Genomic DNA, 14,833 nt, shown 5'->3' with positions numbered 1-14,833 from the left:
CGATTGCGGGTGCGTCCACGAAACTCTCTGCAGAAGCAAGACCAACAAAGCTAAGACGGAAGAGATAACAACTGGAAAAAAAAACTTATGTCAACATCAAAACTTTTCTCAAGCACCTAGAAAAACAAGGGGATTGAATTGACTTCTCCTATGAAAATATTTTGATGGTCTTCGAAATATTCAAAAGCGGCTTTAGGGATCGTCTTGCATTTCACAGCAAGTGGGCGCGTATGGTTTTAGAAGCGACAATTTAGTTTAAGCTTGTTTCCAAGATCTCTTCAAAAAAATTACTCAAAACAGACTGGCAGTAATTAATAGGATAGTCTCCAGTCGATCGCCCTTTTCATAAAGGTCATCCTAAAAAAATGCCATCAATCGATCAGCTACCACGCTTTTTTTCTTTCTTTTCCTTACGTTTAGTTCTTCGCCAACATTTATTCGAAGCGATTGCATTTTCTCCTGGAAGGAAAACATATTTTCATTAATCAATCGCGTGCACATTGCCAAATTTTCTGAAAAGGGAGTGGAGGGTAAGGGGGAGAGACAGCTGTTTATTCACACCAAGACTAGAAAGCGCATTTGACTCTCTGCACCTTCTAATTATTATTATTATTATTAACATAAGAAACTGGATCATTGGATAATACAGTTCAAGAGCTTTCATTGGCTTAGACCCCGTTTATATGGTCTCAGGTACCCGAGACAACCTCCCCCCCCCCCCCCCCCCACCGTTCGAGTTACCCTGAGCGAGCCAGCTTCTCAGTTATTTCTTTACAAAATTCAGAAGAGCGAACAAAAAAGCCAAACTCTATATAACCAGCGAGCAGGCTATCATTGCCTGTGTGAGTTGCTGGGGATACGGGTGGCAAAGCCCGCGAGTTTCGGGTCAGCTGGCGACTGTGAGCGCGCGCGAGGTGGGCGGTGGGTTCTCCGCACGTGCAGCAGAACCTGACTTTGTTCCCATATCCCTCTGATTTTGATTGTGAAATACTTGGGCACCAGCGTTACCATGACATATAAGACAACTGAGGGATTTTAGATCTTTATTCCGTTATTTTGGCTATACTAGTTTAGTAACAAGGAGTTAGAACTCATAACTAATCTTAAAAAATCCCCACGTAGGTGTCAGTATTTTACCCATCAGCGTCTTGATCAAGGCGCTGAAATAAAATGAACAACTCTCGCGAAGACAGCGGAACATCTACATCTACTTTGATGGGATAACGCCATAACTGCTGTTTGGAGTATGTCGGACCAGAGGTCGGACGTAGGTCTTTTTCTTACCGTTACAATATTCGACTGGAAGAGAACGCTCTTCGGTCGACTGAAAGCAGACGTAAGAAAAGAAAAACAAAACAAAAACTGCATACGGGGTTTGGAATTAGGGACCTTTAGCAGTGGCGACGAGAACGTGAACGTGACCGACCGGAAGTTGGGAAAACGAACTTCGATGCTACCACGCATGCCCAATCGAGCACGAGTCGTCGTCCACATGTCGACGTCGTGCAGTACGCCATTTGGCGCCATTCGCCGTCTTGACGAGAACGTGAGTATGTGTTATTTGTTCTCTAATTTCTACTTACCTATCTAAGGGATTTCTTCAATCTAAAGGGTCGGTTAGGGAATAAAAACAGTGCCGAAAGTAATTTTATCGAACCGTGATGGAAAAAAACTTTATTTCTTTTGAGTTGCAGATTGAGCTTTTCAGTTTACAGCGGAGAAAGCAATGGCGGATGATGATAAAAGTGCTGCAGGGTATGTACGTAGCCTTATAAATGCTTTTCTAAAGATAAATCGCGGACATTTCGTTATAGTTTTGTAATTTATACCAGCTGACATTTTTAAGAAGATTTCTGGGCTTTGAAAAATATCCGAACCGCTCGGATCGACTGTGTATGTAAACTTAGCTTAGCTCTGAATCACTTGACGTTGATTACAACACTGAAAAAAAGTTAAATTGTTTTGGTGGATAATTTTTGCCTTTTCAAATAAGCAGTAAAGGACTCGTCCACGTAACCGATGTGCTAAAGTATTTATGTTTCTCGCCGTGGACGAAGGTCCCTTCCCAGGCCTAAATCGGTCATATACGTCGTCGTCCGCGTTCTCGTCGTCAGTGCTAAAGGTCCCTAATATCATAGCAAAGTCGACGAATATGCTAGAGCACTTGTTCTTATGACCTTCGTACATCGTACGTCTACCAAACTTCACATTTCTTCTTTGGATTCATATATGATCCCTCTTTACACTTGAAAACATCGGAAAATTCCTTAAAATTTGACAAGGTACCGATAACCCTGAGTAAAAAAGGAAAGAAAATAACATTGCGTTAAGAAATAATGCCAAGAAACACCCAACCTCGTTCCCAAGGCCTTTCCCCTTAGTTGGGGATGGGGCCAACAAAGGGAAAATGGCACTTCTCCAGTTTTCCCTGACAGTTCCTGGGTAACTAACAATTGTTCACCGAAGTAAAGGTTAATAATTGTTTTAGCTAGTACCTACCACTCAGAAACAAAAAAAGTTAGTTTATTCATGTAAACATACCAGAAAATGTTCGGAATTTTTAAACTCTTGACGCGCGATTTTGTCTCTGCCGAGGTATAAAGCACTTGCTAATTACTCCCGAGCTAGCCAATCAGCGCACGTGAACACCACTTTTCACCGGTGTGGTACTCCTAGGATAGTACTCATGGGTACTCCTAGGATGTGAAAAGCATTGGGTAAAGTATCTTTTCCAAGACAGAAACTACGGTAAGAGCTCGGTCCCGGATCGATTGACACAGTGTTCAGGGAACGCTCTAACCATTAATTACGCCTCCGTGTCAAATGAACCTCCAGAATTACCTGTATTTAGTCAGGGCGTGTACGTCCTCTGTTACTGACAAGAATTCGGCGGCTGGAGTGGTGTGGGTACACTCTTTCTGCAAAGGAAAATTTCAAAACTTCAAAGAATCAGAAAACTCGTTAATGTCCTAAATACAATATGCTGGACCCGAGCCAAGTGAACTTGGTCCAGAGCACTCATTTAAAATGTATCGTATTCACCCAACTGAACACTGCTTTCGAGTAAATACCACAGATGAAAGAAAAATTTCTGATAAACGTTACCCCCGATTGGGAGAATGGGGCGTTGATTCGAAGATAAAAGAAAATGAAATATCAAGAACAGTACAACTTGGTAATCCACATTTCTTTGGGAATTTGCATTAAAAAAAGAGAAACACTGGAACCTGAGACAACTAAGACTATAGCCTAGGACTCTACAACACACTGTGAAACACAGTAGGATGCTGAGCTGTTTAAGTTACCTGAGCATATCCGATAAAGAAAAGCTCTTGACTTGTCATGTTAAGCTCCGGCAGTACTTGTTCCTGCCCATACTTCTCGATAAACGAATTATAAGCCTACCAGATAGACATAAGGTAGATCCAACGATGAGAAACAAGAGAGACAGAGGAGTAAAAGCTCCTTTATCAGTAGAGGCCCAGCAGAATTTTTTTCCTGGAAAAGTTGCCAACATTCCTTATTTAAAGAAATAGTTTTTCCAACCCAGCTCTGTAAAACCTGTCAAGACCTCGCGCCTCGAGTTTTCTCGCGTCTTGAGCGTCGAAAATGCATGTTTTTCTTTGGCGGAGATTTCATTAGCAGATTCTTTTGTCTATTTCTTCACATTCGTAGGTTGTTGTAACGGCCCGGTCATGCGTTTTCCCGCTCTTTGCGTCGAACACGCGCATTTACCTTAAGGTTTACTTGGCCGGTTAGGTTACTTTCGTTTATTATAATTGGCTGTATTCTGGTACCCCAGGCCTTCTACGGCAATGAGGTGGGAACTTACAACTTAACGACACAGGTAGAGTCTAAGTTCGACATAAACCTGTTTATCATTTTTAGGATAAGTATCTTAAGAGTAAATTACAGCAGATGAACACACTTGACAAAACAAAAATAAATCATTTGAACCAAAAACAAATTTGAAAAAGGAAACTCCGACGTAATTTGGGTAATAACGAAATTATTCTTACGTGATAAGCAAGGTTGACTCCTCCCAAGTCAGCAATGTTTTCGCCAAGAGTTTTCTCTCCACTAATCTGTTTATTAAATAAAAAGAAAAGTACGATCACGTGATACTGCTTACATGGTATGCTAGACTCAGGCCTCCTCCGTCTGCCACGTTTTCTTCCAAAGTTTGAAGACCGTTGATCTGGTCAATTATTAAGAAAATGTTAAAGATCAAAACTGTTTGAAAAATTATCTAGTAATGATCATGAGAAAGGCGATGACTAAGGGTTTACACACTGAACGCTGCCTCGAGATCAAGATGGGGGCTCAAGCCTCGTCTCGGTGTACACAGCGCTTAGCTTTCACAGTACCTCTCTCACCCACGGGGCCGAGGGGGGAAGGGAGTGAGCATGCACCAGGAAACTAAAAGGGAAATCTAACGAACCACTCTGCGTTAACTTGCTATGAGCTAACGTTTCATCTAAAAGGAGTAACACTTCTTTTGCCATGGAAATCGGAATCAATGGCGGGATTGACTTGATCGTGTTGTTGGATCGTCCGTCGGGTGAGAGAAGTCCTGATCAGAAAATTGTTGTAGGAAGTAACGACTGACGTTTTGACAATTACCACTACCGACAACTTTTCACCTTAGGATGATCAAAAGCCGCAATCAAAGGTTACCCCTGGGTTCAAACTATTTATTGCAGTCGGATTAATTCCGGAAGAATAAGCCACTTATTGGTTTGTGCGCGGACTTTAACTATCTTATATGAATCACCTAAAATGCAAGACTAACGAAAGATCGTGTTTCAAGCTTACATGGAATTTGTTGAGGACTTTGTACTGTGAAAATTGCTCCACCAAGCATTTAGCTTTTTCTTGAAACATCTTTATTGCAGGCTCACTCCACTGAGTTCGTTTTTCAATAAGTTCACCGTTCTTATCGAATTTTCGTCCTGCAGCAGAGAGAAAGAGAAGTATTGTTCTCATCTCTTATATTACGAAAACAAAAAAAATTGATGGCAAAGAATTTAAATCTGGGCAAGTCGAGGGGACTAACAACCTCGTTCCCACCCCCAACTAAGGAAAAAGGCCCTGGGAACGAGGTTGGGGAACTAAGTTGTATGCTATGACCACGTAAAAATTGTTACCTGTCGTATCAAAACCGTGCGTCAACTCGTGACCGAGCACGTGACCAATGGCACCGTAACTTATGGACCTGAAATGAGACAATGAAAGGTCATGGTTAGAAACATACAAAACAACGAAAAATGAAGACAAAACAGCGACACAAATTAAAACTAGCAATTGATAAAACACCACATTAAAATTTACCTTGCTTGAGATATTAAATTTTTGTGTCATTATTCGCTCCGACGAAGGGCTAACGCTCGAAACGTCAGCTTTTGTAATCGTTACGGTGGCCAAATTACCATTTCAACGTTGTTGATATATCCAAATTATTTTGTGTCATTACCTTGGTATGTCGTTTCCATAAAAGAATGGCTCCTGCAGAATTCCCGCTGGTACCACTGAGAAAATAAAGAAAACAAGTTTTTTGCAACATTTCACCTAGTTTTGTTGTTGTTGTATTTTTTTAATAATTATAATGGTTGTATAGCAGAAGTACAGTAACATGAACGCGATGTGCATGATTTGTAGTCCAAACTAGTGGTTATGCCTTGCTACTCGTGTAGGACCGTATAGTTGTTGTGTGACTAAGAGTCCAGTTCTCTGGCGTTTTCCGACATCTTGCCATGAATGAAGTCACCCATGATATTTATAATTAAGTTTTTATCAATTACTGCAGTCCGAATTACTTTTGATACAAGACCAAACTGAATTGTGTTGCAATCGGTACTACGAATGGTCTTTAAGGGCTGGTTTCAAAGTTTTATTACTCAGGTCAACCATGTCTTTCTTGCGAACGATTGATTTTCTTACCTATCTCATTCTTAGTTATAACATAGAAAGCGTTCACCAACTGAGGAACAGTTATCCACCTGTAAAACGAAGGGAAAAAACACAAGTTTTCAAATTGAACAGAGCAGAACATGTCAGGAAAAAGTGTCTGGCCATAAACCTTAGCCAAGAAAAATTGGCGATGTTAATAAAAGAAGTATTTCTTTTGAATCCTTTCCTCACGGTTTCCCTTACAAATAACTTTTCATTAGCATATTTTCTCTATAATAATTTTTCGTCGACAATTTCTCCAAACTGTCAAATTTGTTTTAGTTCTGAGGAAAGATTTATCAAATGATCCCATCCAACCGTGCGTGTCATGGGAAAGTCTGCGCGAGAAACTGCTTTTGAAAGCCGTTACACCGTAACATAAGTTTACATATTCTCCCTCCTAATCTCTATAATTTACTAAAGTGCCGACACGAAGAATTTGATTAAAAATCATCATATCTTCTCTTAATGTTACCTATTACCCTAATGTTTGATTCAAAGATGATACTGCAAGAAGTTCGATGCTAGTCACTTACTGACGTCTATCAACTGGGTTTCCCCACTTGTGGTAAGTTTGATAGTTAGAAAATTGGTCGGTGTTCAGTACATTCTGAAACCACTGGTTCTCTGTAATGTTCAGCTAAGAGAAAAATCACGGGTAAAAGGCATAAGTTAATGGGGAAAAAAACACGCATCGAGACTTGTCTTTTGGCTGTCGGTGTTTGAAAGTGACCGAAATGTTGACCGTGTCCTCGATCGGGAGAATAGGACGAGGAGGCAGATGATATTTCATGCTCTGATAATGTTCGCAAAAATTTAAAGCGTGGAGTATTAGCTTTTGTAAAATTTCTTTTTCCGAATTAAAAGAAAAAATTATTCTCCCCGGCGGGGAATCGAACCCCGGTCTCCCGCGTGACAGGCGGGGATACTCACCACTATACTACCGAGGATACACACCTACTCCATTGGAAAAATATCGATGCAATTTTGTTTCGGAACACTAGATCAATATATTTATAATTACCATTTTATATCTTTCGGAGAATTTGTTTTCGTTCCACAAGTAATCAGGATATCCAACTTGATAAAGTGCTGCATCCGCCTGAGAGCCAAAATAAAAAGAAAAAGCCAACCACATGAAATTGCGGCAACTGGAAGAATTTAAAAGGCACGTACACAGGGCATTAAGCCCGATGTCTCATCGATTTATCTCGTCACTTATTCATCTGCTCAATCTCAAATTACTGACTTTTCTTCGCTTTTCTGAAGGTTTTCATATCAGTTTGTTTTACGTTTCGTTTTTGAGAAGTAAAGTATGCAAATAAACTCCACTGTCTGGTTGTTATTCACAGAAACAAAAGCCCGCTTTTGTTTCTCATTCAACAATAGATACAAGGAATTATTCGAACCTGCCGTCCTAATTGTCCTTATTGTCTAATAAGCTGCCTTAAAGGAGCAATCTTATGAAACCTCCCTATAATTTGAAAACCTAAAAAACTCAGTTACTTCATTATAATATGAATTTTTAGCGATTAATGAAGCCTTTTCAATAATAATTTTAGTTGAAAGTCAATTCTAGGGCGAGAAATTACGGTTTGAAAACCGTCCTGCCATTAATTTTTGTAATCACGGCCAACTTATCTTCGGTCAGCGGTCACTCCCATTGTGACGTAGATTACTCAAAACACCGTTGGCGTCATTTTATATTTATAGGGAAACCTCGTGAAATTTAGTGAAGTAGTCTTAGTCTTAGTGATATAAAAGCAAATATACGATCAAACTACTGTCTTTGAAAATTAGCCACGAGCACGGCGCGTCAAATGAGTAGTCTTCGTCACGCTCAAAACTCGCCCAAGTCTTCTTGAGTCTGGCAATTGATTACGTAAACTAATGGCGGATCAAAAGAAAATCGCGAATTTGACGATCTTCCCGTGTGACAATTCGGAAAAAAAATTCGGAGACGATTAACTAGTGAACATTTCAAGTTTTATGTAAAAATATTTGGATTTTTCGGGTTCCCAAATTACAGGGAAGTTTCATAAGAGTGCTCCTTTCAAAGAAAAAAAATAAGCGATCTATCGGGAAGGTTCTATGGAAACCCTACCTAATGAATCATTGACTTCTCATAAGATCTGCCGGAATGAGCTGAGTTCTAGCCGATTCTCTTTAGAATCCTAGCTGATTGGGAACATCGAATCGTCTCGGTAATAGTCGTTGTAGTTCGAGACATTCGGGTCGATTGCATGGAACACTACTCAGACGATCACTAAAGATACAGAAGGTGCGGAATTTAGATCGGATAGAATTCGGCTCAATCCGGCCACTCAAGATCATCCCGATCGTGCGGGTCCTCAGTGATTAGTTTGGGTGGTGTTTCCGTATAATCGCCCCGTTTGTCTCGAATCGGAAGAAGCAGTAGGATCCGGGTAATAGTATCGAAAACTCTCAAAATGAGGCGAGATGAATGGCCACGATGTATCACATATGAAACCAGCTTGTTCAAAAATGTTTGGATGGAATCAATTGCTTTTGTTCAATTGAATAACCAAAGTTGATTTTTTTCATGATGCTAAAGAAATCTGTCTGCACAAAATTTCAGCCATTATTGAAGGATAGTTACAATGAAATATATGAAGTTCATATATCTTTAATTGCGGTACCAGATACAAATGATGTACGATACTCGCAGTAGATAGCGCTATTTAAGCAATAGCGAAATTCAGACCTGAAAAAAATCAGGCCTGTACGGGATTCGAACCACTGACCTCTGCGATACTAGTGCAGCGCTCTACCAATTGAGCTAACAAGCCAACTTGGAGCAGGCCGTTAAGTTGATTCGTAATAAACCCGTGAAAGTGATAAATCGCCGTGAAAGTGACTAGTGTCGCAGAGGTCAGTGGTTCTAATCCCGTACAGGCCTGTTTTTTTTCAGGTCTGATTTTCGCTATTGCTTAAATAGCGCTATCTACTGCGAGGATCGTACATCATATGTATCTGATACCGCGGTTCAAAATATATGAACTTCATATATTTCATTGTATCTGATTTATCACTTTCACTGGTTTATTACGAATCAACTTAACGGCCTGCTCCAAGGTGGCTTGTTAGCTCAATTGGTAGAGCGCTGCACTAGTATCGCAGAGGTCAGTGGTTCGAATCCCGTACAGGCCTGATTTTTTTCAGGTCTGATTTTCGCTATTGCTTAAATAGCGTCATCTACTGCGAGGATCGTACATCATATGTATTGAAGGACAGTGTTGGTATTTTCATTTAAGGCACTGTTCATAACTCAACATTTTTTAACTTACTTTTTCTCTGACGGCTTGGACAGTTTGATTATCGATCCAGCCCACGCCCGCCACACGATCTTTAAATGCCCGGATGATGCCGTCCATCATTACTTCCACCTTAAAAGGAAAAATAACGTGATCAGTTTTGCGTAGAGAGAACCGTGGAACATCCATTGTTTGTTACCGAATTGAAAAGAGGAAACAGAAAGTTAAGACTGGGAACGACATAGCCTGGTGCATTTCCTACCTTCTCCTTGCTGCTTGGACCAAACGCATTTCTGATGAACAACGCCCCAAGCATAGGGCCGAGGATGTTGTTGGTGTAGCTAAAACAGATGTCTGCTCTGGTCTTGTTTCTTTTACTTCCAAGAAGTTTGACCTTAAATTTTCGGTGAACCGCTCGGAATTCTTTGGAAAGGAGAGGCACAACATCTTTTATGGAACGCCATACCATATACGTTGATAAAGTACTAAAAAACAACAGCGTGAAATTGGTAAACCGCGGGGCTCATGACTAGGTAGAAGTTCTCAGGTACTACGATATTAAGTAATTTGTCTGTGAATATCACAGGGTTTTATATATTATTGCTGTCACTCTCCTGTGTCTAGCGTCCGTCTCATTGGAGATTGTCGACAAGGAATAAAAATATTACACAAAAAGAAACTGAGATAGAATAGATATATGAAAATCATATATTTTGAACTGCGGTATTTGATACGTATGATGCACGATCCTCGCAGTAGATGACGCTATTTAAGCAATAGCGAAAATCAGACCTGAAAAAAATCAGGCCTGTACGGGACTCGAACCACTGACCTCTGTGATACTAGTGCAGCGCTCTACCAATTGAGCTAACAAGCCAACTGAGAGCAGGCCGTTAAGTTGATTCGTAATGAACCCGTGAAAGTGATAAATGAGATAGAATAAATATATGAAAATCATATATTTTGAACTGCGGTATTTGATACGTATGATGCACGATCCTCGCAGTAGATAACGCTATTTAAGCAATAGCGAAAATCAGACCTGAAAAAAATCAGGCCTGTACGGGACTCAAACCACTGACCTCTGCGATACTAGTGCGATACTGCACTAGTATCGCAGAGTGGTTCGAGTCCCGTACAGGCCTGATTTTTTTCAGGTCTGATTTTCGCTATTGCTTAAATAGCGTTATCTACTGCGAGGATCGTGCATCATACACAAAAAGAAACTATTTAAAAATAAAGCATCATGCAATCCCTGTTTGTCTTAATATTTTTTTATCCCTCACTCCCCCCCCCCCGCAACCCCCCTACTCTCCTCATCCCTCACAAAATCTCTGTAGACCAAGTCAATTTGTCTCTTCCCTGGAGCCTGACTTCTTTCATGGCCCCCTGCGAAGAGACTGCACGCTCAAACCTGTTCAACCAGACAGCAATGGGCATATTCTCCATACTATTCTCTAAACACTCTCTATGGTACCAGTAGGGCAAATTTGTGAAACGATGAGAGCTTCTTCATTTGGCGATCATTTCCTTTATTCTGGTGACCTTTGATTCCCCCATGAAAGTATGAGGAGTAGTTTGATGCCAATCACTCCTAGGGGTTAAAAAGTTAAGCAACGGAGAAAACCTCGAATAAGTTTACCTCTTTTTGGTTGTGCGCAGTAGGTTCAACATGTTCTGTAAGTAGTCATTGGCTAGTACCACTACCAAGTCGTCTTCTGTGAGATCTGGCCTTGACAACACCTTCTGCAAGTGCTTCAGCCAAGGAAACTATGGACAAAGAAACGAGATTTTTTTTACCAAGAGAGCGATGCTATTCATTGGTCACGATAATGGGGAAAAGAATAAAATCTGAGCTTCCTTTTGGTTTTGAACCTCAGACCTTCGGATTCCGCGGTTCAATGCTTTAACACTGAATTGACTGAGACTAGACACTGGGTAACGAAACGACATGTTGATGTGGCGGCTATAGCCCTGAATGATGGCCATGATGAAGTACCGATAAAATCTTGTGGGATTTGAAATCTTTTCTTATGTTATCACTTTTCTTTGTTCCATTCACTTTGCATAGCTGCTAGTGGCACGTGTGGGAAAGCGCGATATAAACAAATGTTCACGATCGACATGATATGGAAGAATGTCAGACATATTTGAAGCCCTCCAATCTCTGGCAAAGGTTTGCTGTTTGAGCTCCGCTACAGAGAGAGGATCGCGAAGATAAAAACGTCGGGGTTTTAGGGGTTTACCTCTGGAAGAGCCTCCTTCAGCTTACCAATAGGAATCCGTACGTATTTCTTGGACACTTTCGGAACCCAGTACTGCAAATGAATAAGGAACTTAATAATGCTGATGAATAAAGGCTGATAATTTCTAAAGAAACTGTTTGGGGCTGCGTCGGTGGGGGTAACGAAATAATATGAATATATCAACAAAGTTGAAAAGGGAAATTGGCCACCGTTACGATTATAAAATCTGACGTTTCGAGCGTTAGCCCTTCGTCGATTGATAATGCCGAATTTACTTTTAAATTTAGGAAACTTGTCAAGGCATTTCGGCCCCCAGTTTCTTGCACCTACCGGAAAAGTTTGAGCTATTACAGCCTTAACTAACATATTTTATGAAAACGCGTAATGTTACATAAACTCGACCCAGTACGGAAAAAAGGAAAACAATGTAAATTGGAAACCTTCACATTTAAGAATAGAGAGCACAATAGATGCATTTACGTCAGAAATGTTTATGACTCTTGCAGGAAAACTGGAGATCTTCGGGGGTATTCGGAAATCTTCGGGAATATTCGGAAATTGTGGTGATCTCAGCTCTTTCAAGCTAAAAACTAAGTGTTCCCATTATAGAAGAAAATATATGACTGTAGTACGTTTGAACGTGAGTTTTTTTCTCACCAGCGCAAGTTTTCCCTCAAAAAGAAGCAAGTCCCTCATTGCTCGTTTGGATTCTTTTTTGCTGACTCCAGCAAGACTTGTAATAATTGACATGTACTTCCACACTTCTTTTAAAATCTAAGGCAAATAACAGAGGTCAGTAACCTACAAAGTACAACACACTGTAAGTCTATGTGGCTATTTCTTTCTTGGGGGACTGTTGGGGGTAGAAAGAAAGCGGTGAGTAGCAGGATTTTGCCTGTCTCACAATAAAATTCACCTGATATCCCTCGAAAGGCTCTGTAGTATTTTAAAGATCAACCTTCATTAGCAGCTAATTTTCCACAGTACTCCCTTTAAATTTTGTCAGAGACGACTGATTCCCCTGCATTCCCCCCTAAGAATAATTTTATCCCTCAAAGTCCTTCGACCTCTCCCCCCCTCCCCCCGAGGCAATTGATAACACTGGTCTCTAAAAAATCATCTAGCAGTTCCTTACTAAGAAATTTAAGGAAAATTTAGCTTTAGCTTTACCTTTTTGCTTGTGAAATAGATGATTTGCGGAAGATTTAAGGTTGCTTGGTCAATCTAAAGGAAACAGGGAAAAAGCAAATGAACAAAAAATGCTGATGCATATTTACCATAATTTTCTTTACAGCTTTTACAGCTTTATGGTATCAAAAATTATCGTATTTTGGTAAATGTTACCGTTTATTACAATGAAGATGCTCATGAATACAATTGATAAACGAATGACAATCTTTTATCATTTGTCATCATTGGAGTCTTGCGTACGCGCAAAACAGGCCTCGATAAAAAACGTGTGGCGACTATGCTAGTCCAACGAATTCTTTTAGACGTGCCCAAACCAGACAATGAGTTGATCTTTACAGTGGGCAAGGTTTAGAGTAAAAAAATATGAAGAAGAGTCTTCTTTGCCGCCAGCGAAATTGTTTTACGCGTGTCTAAATGGGTCGAAGTTATATCACTGAATTGATGTCCATCTCCTTAGATGACCTAATTCGGACATAATGCTAGGCACTAAACACTTATGATACTTTTAGTCAAGGAGACCTAAATATAAGCTGGAGCCAGGTAAATCTGAAATAACTTGGAAGAAAGTGCATGGTAACCTTAGAGAGCAAGAATATTAACGATTCTCGCCTACTGTTTTTTAGGATTCCAGGGAAACCTGTTTTAGGTCCTACCCCATAAAGTTCAAAATCGTTGCGCTATTTTTTCTGTTATTAGGAGATACCTAACGTTACAGTCCTTTCCCCGTTCAGTTTTTTAAAACAGAACCAGCAAAATGCTTTGTTATGGCAACAATACAAAAGAAAAGGGCGTGGAAAAAACTGCGATGGACTTGCGGTATGTCACAAACTCTTTCCCTAGCCTGGTAGGGGTCAATTTGTTTGTTTTGAGACAAAACACTCTCACATTGTCTCCGTATATCTACACAAATAGACACACATTCACCAAACTGTCAGGAAAACTGAAAAAATTTCTGGCCTGTGATATGCAAATATACGGAAATGCTCTCTACAGAGCGGGTGGGAAGTGGGGAACCTTCAGAGCTACGAGTCTCCTGGCTTGTGCGCCAACTAACCATCAACATCGACATACGGCGAAATATAATTCTCTTGCTACGGTTAAATACTCACCAGAATGACATATTTTCTTTCTGTGCTTCCCTTCTTCTTAACGGGATCCTGAATAACATTTACACTGAAGAACACCTCCACGGGGTAGTTCCTCTGTACATAACCTAATGTATCGTAGAAACTCCAACTCTTTGCTTTCCATTTCTTAGCCAGAGACCAAGATCCTAAGCTTTCAATGTAATCTAACAACGGCTTATTCCCAAGCTTGTCAATGATTTCCTCGTTTAAGCACGACCTATAAAAATTCTTGACTTTCATCAGCGTTTCCGTGTCACTTGGTGAATCGCCAACCAGATTTTCTTTCATGATTCGCTCGTTATTTTTGGACAGTTGTGTTATCCGAGAGAACTGCAAATGCCCTTTTGGCACTGGATTGTCCTTGATCCACTGTCCACAGGCATACTCATAAAAATTGTCGCAAGGTTCTACCGACGTATTGCGAACTTTTTGGATTAACTGTGAAATCGCTCTACAACTCTCTGATTGGCAGATAGGTCTAGGCGTAGTATTGTTTTTTTCACTTCTATCTGAACAAGCGGGTTTTGTCACATCGATTTTCAAAGGCGAAGCACTTCGGACAGGAATATTGTCTTTAGGCAAACTAGCGCATGAAACAAAAACGAGAAATATCACATTTAAAGCAAAAACCTTGACATGGTGTCCTACTATCTTGTAAATTCCTGTCCTAAATAATCTCCCTCCTTCCATATCGGCTCTAGAAGGCTGTAGGTTAAAAAGTGACTTATTTTGTGATCACGTCATCAGTTCATTGTTTGAAATCTTTAGCGAGGAAAAAGGGTGTGAAGTTCTTTAGCTGTGGCTCGGTCTTCTTAGAGATGATACTTTTCTGTGATCTATCTCGAGTGAGAGGTTGTTCAAGTGATTACGGAATGTGACCGGTACCTGTTTTGACAAGCGAATATTTCGTCTTGGCACCTGTTGAAAGGTGGGAGGAAATATGTCGAGAAAAGTTGCAAAAATAAACTGAATCATTGGTTGTTAAACTACGAGATTTTTTAAAAGTAACACTCTCAGGCAAAAACTCAAAGACAAAACAAAACAA

General features: G+C 40.3%; 1 protein-coding gene and 1 non-coding gene across 2 annotated transcripts; both read right to left on the bottom strand.

Moving 5' to 3' along the window:
- Nucleotides 1-1,026: 1,026 nt before the first annotated feature.
- LOC111328678 (endothelin-converting enzyme 1) lies at nt 1,027-14,659 on the bottom strand. Its single transcript, XM_088728387.1, has 17 exons — nt 13,771-14,659; nt 12,641-12,694; nt 12,128-12,244; nt 11,471-11,542; nt 10,867-10,994; nt 9,487-9,709; nt 9,258-9,356; nt 6,974-7,051; nt 6,486-6,589; nt 5,941-5,999; nt 5,474-5,528; nt 5,148-5,215; nt 4,816-4,952; nt 4,020-4,085; nt 3,306-3,401; nt 2,842-2,918; nt 1,027-2,294 (listed from the first exon to the last, which is right to left on the bottom strand). Exons 1-17 carry the CDS (start codon nt 14,476-14,478, stop codon nt 2,195-2,197), a joined length of 2,241 nt encoding a protein of 746 aa, XP_088584513.1. The 5' UTR covers nt 14,479-14,659; the 3' UTR covers nt 1,027-2,194.
- Nucleotides 6,828-6,899, bottom strand: Trnad-guc (transfer RNA aspartic acid (anticodon GUC)). Its single transcript has one exon. It is a non-coding gene; the product is annotated as a tRNA-Asp (tRNA).
- Nucleotides 14,660-14,833: the final 174 nt, after the last annotated feature.

The sequence above is a fragment of the Stylophora pistillata genome, chromosome 7 (assembly GCF_964205215.1).
Source record: "Stylophora pistillata chromosome 7, jaStyPist1.2, whole genome shotgun sequence".
Taxonomy (NCBI): domain Eukaryota; kingdom Metazoa; phylum Cnidaria; class Anthozoa; order Scleractinia; family Pocilloporidae; genus Stylophora; species Stylophora pistillata.
The sequence above is the reverse complement of the archived record's forward strand: the minus strand, read 5'-3'. Positions and strand labels throughout refer to the sequence as shown.

What these genes read in the sequence shown, in the direction of transcription:
- LOC111328678 (XM_088728387.1), bottom strand. Translation starts at nt 14,478, where the DNA reads ATGGAAGGAGGGAGATTATTTAGGACAGGAATTTACAAGATAGTAGGA. An exon ending in AAAGAAAATATGTCATTCTG is followed by an intron (nt 12,695 to 13,770) that starts GTGAGTATTTAA and finishes TGTTTCCTTTAG; the next exon opens with ATTGACCAAGCAACCTTAAA. An exon ending in GCACGGTTTTGATACGACAG is followed by an intron (nt 4,953 to 5,147) that starts GTAACAATTTTT and finishes TCTCTGCTGCAG; the next exon opens with GACGAAAATTCGATAAGAAC.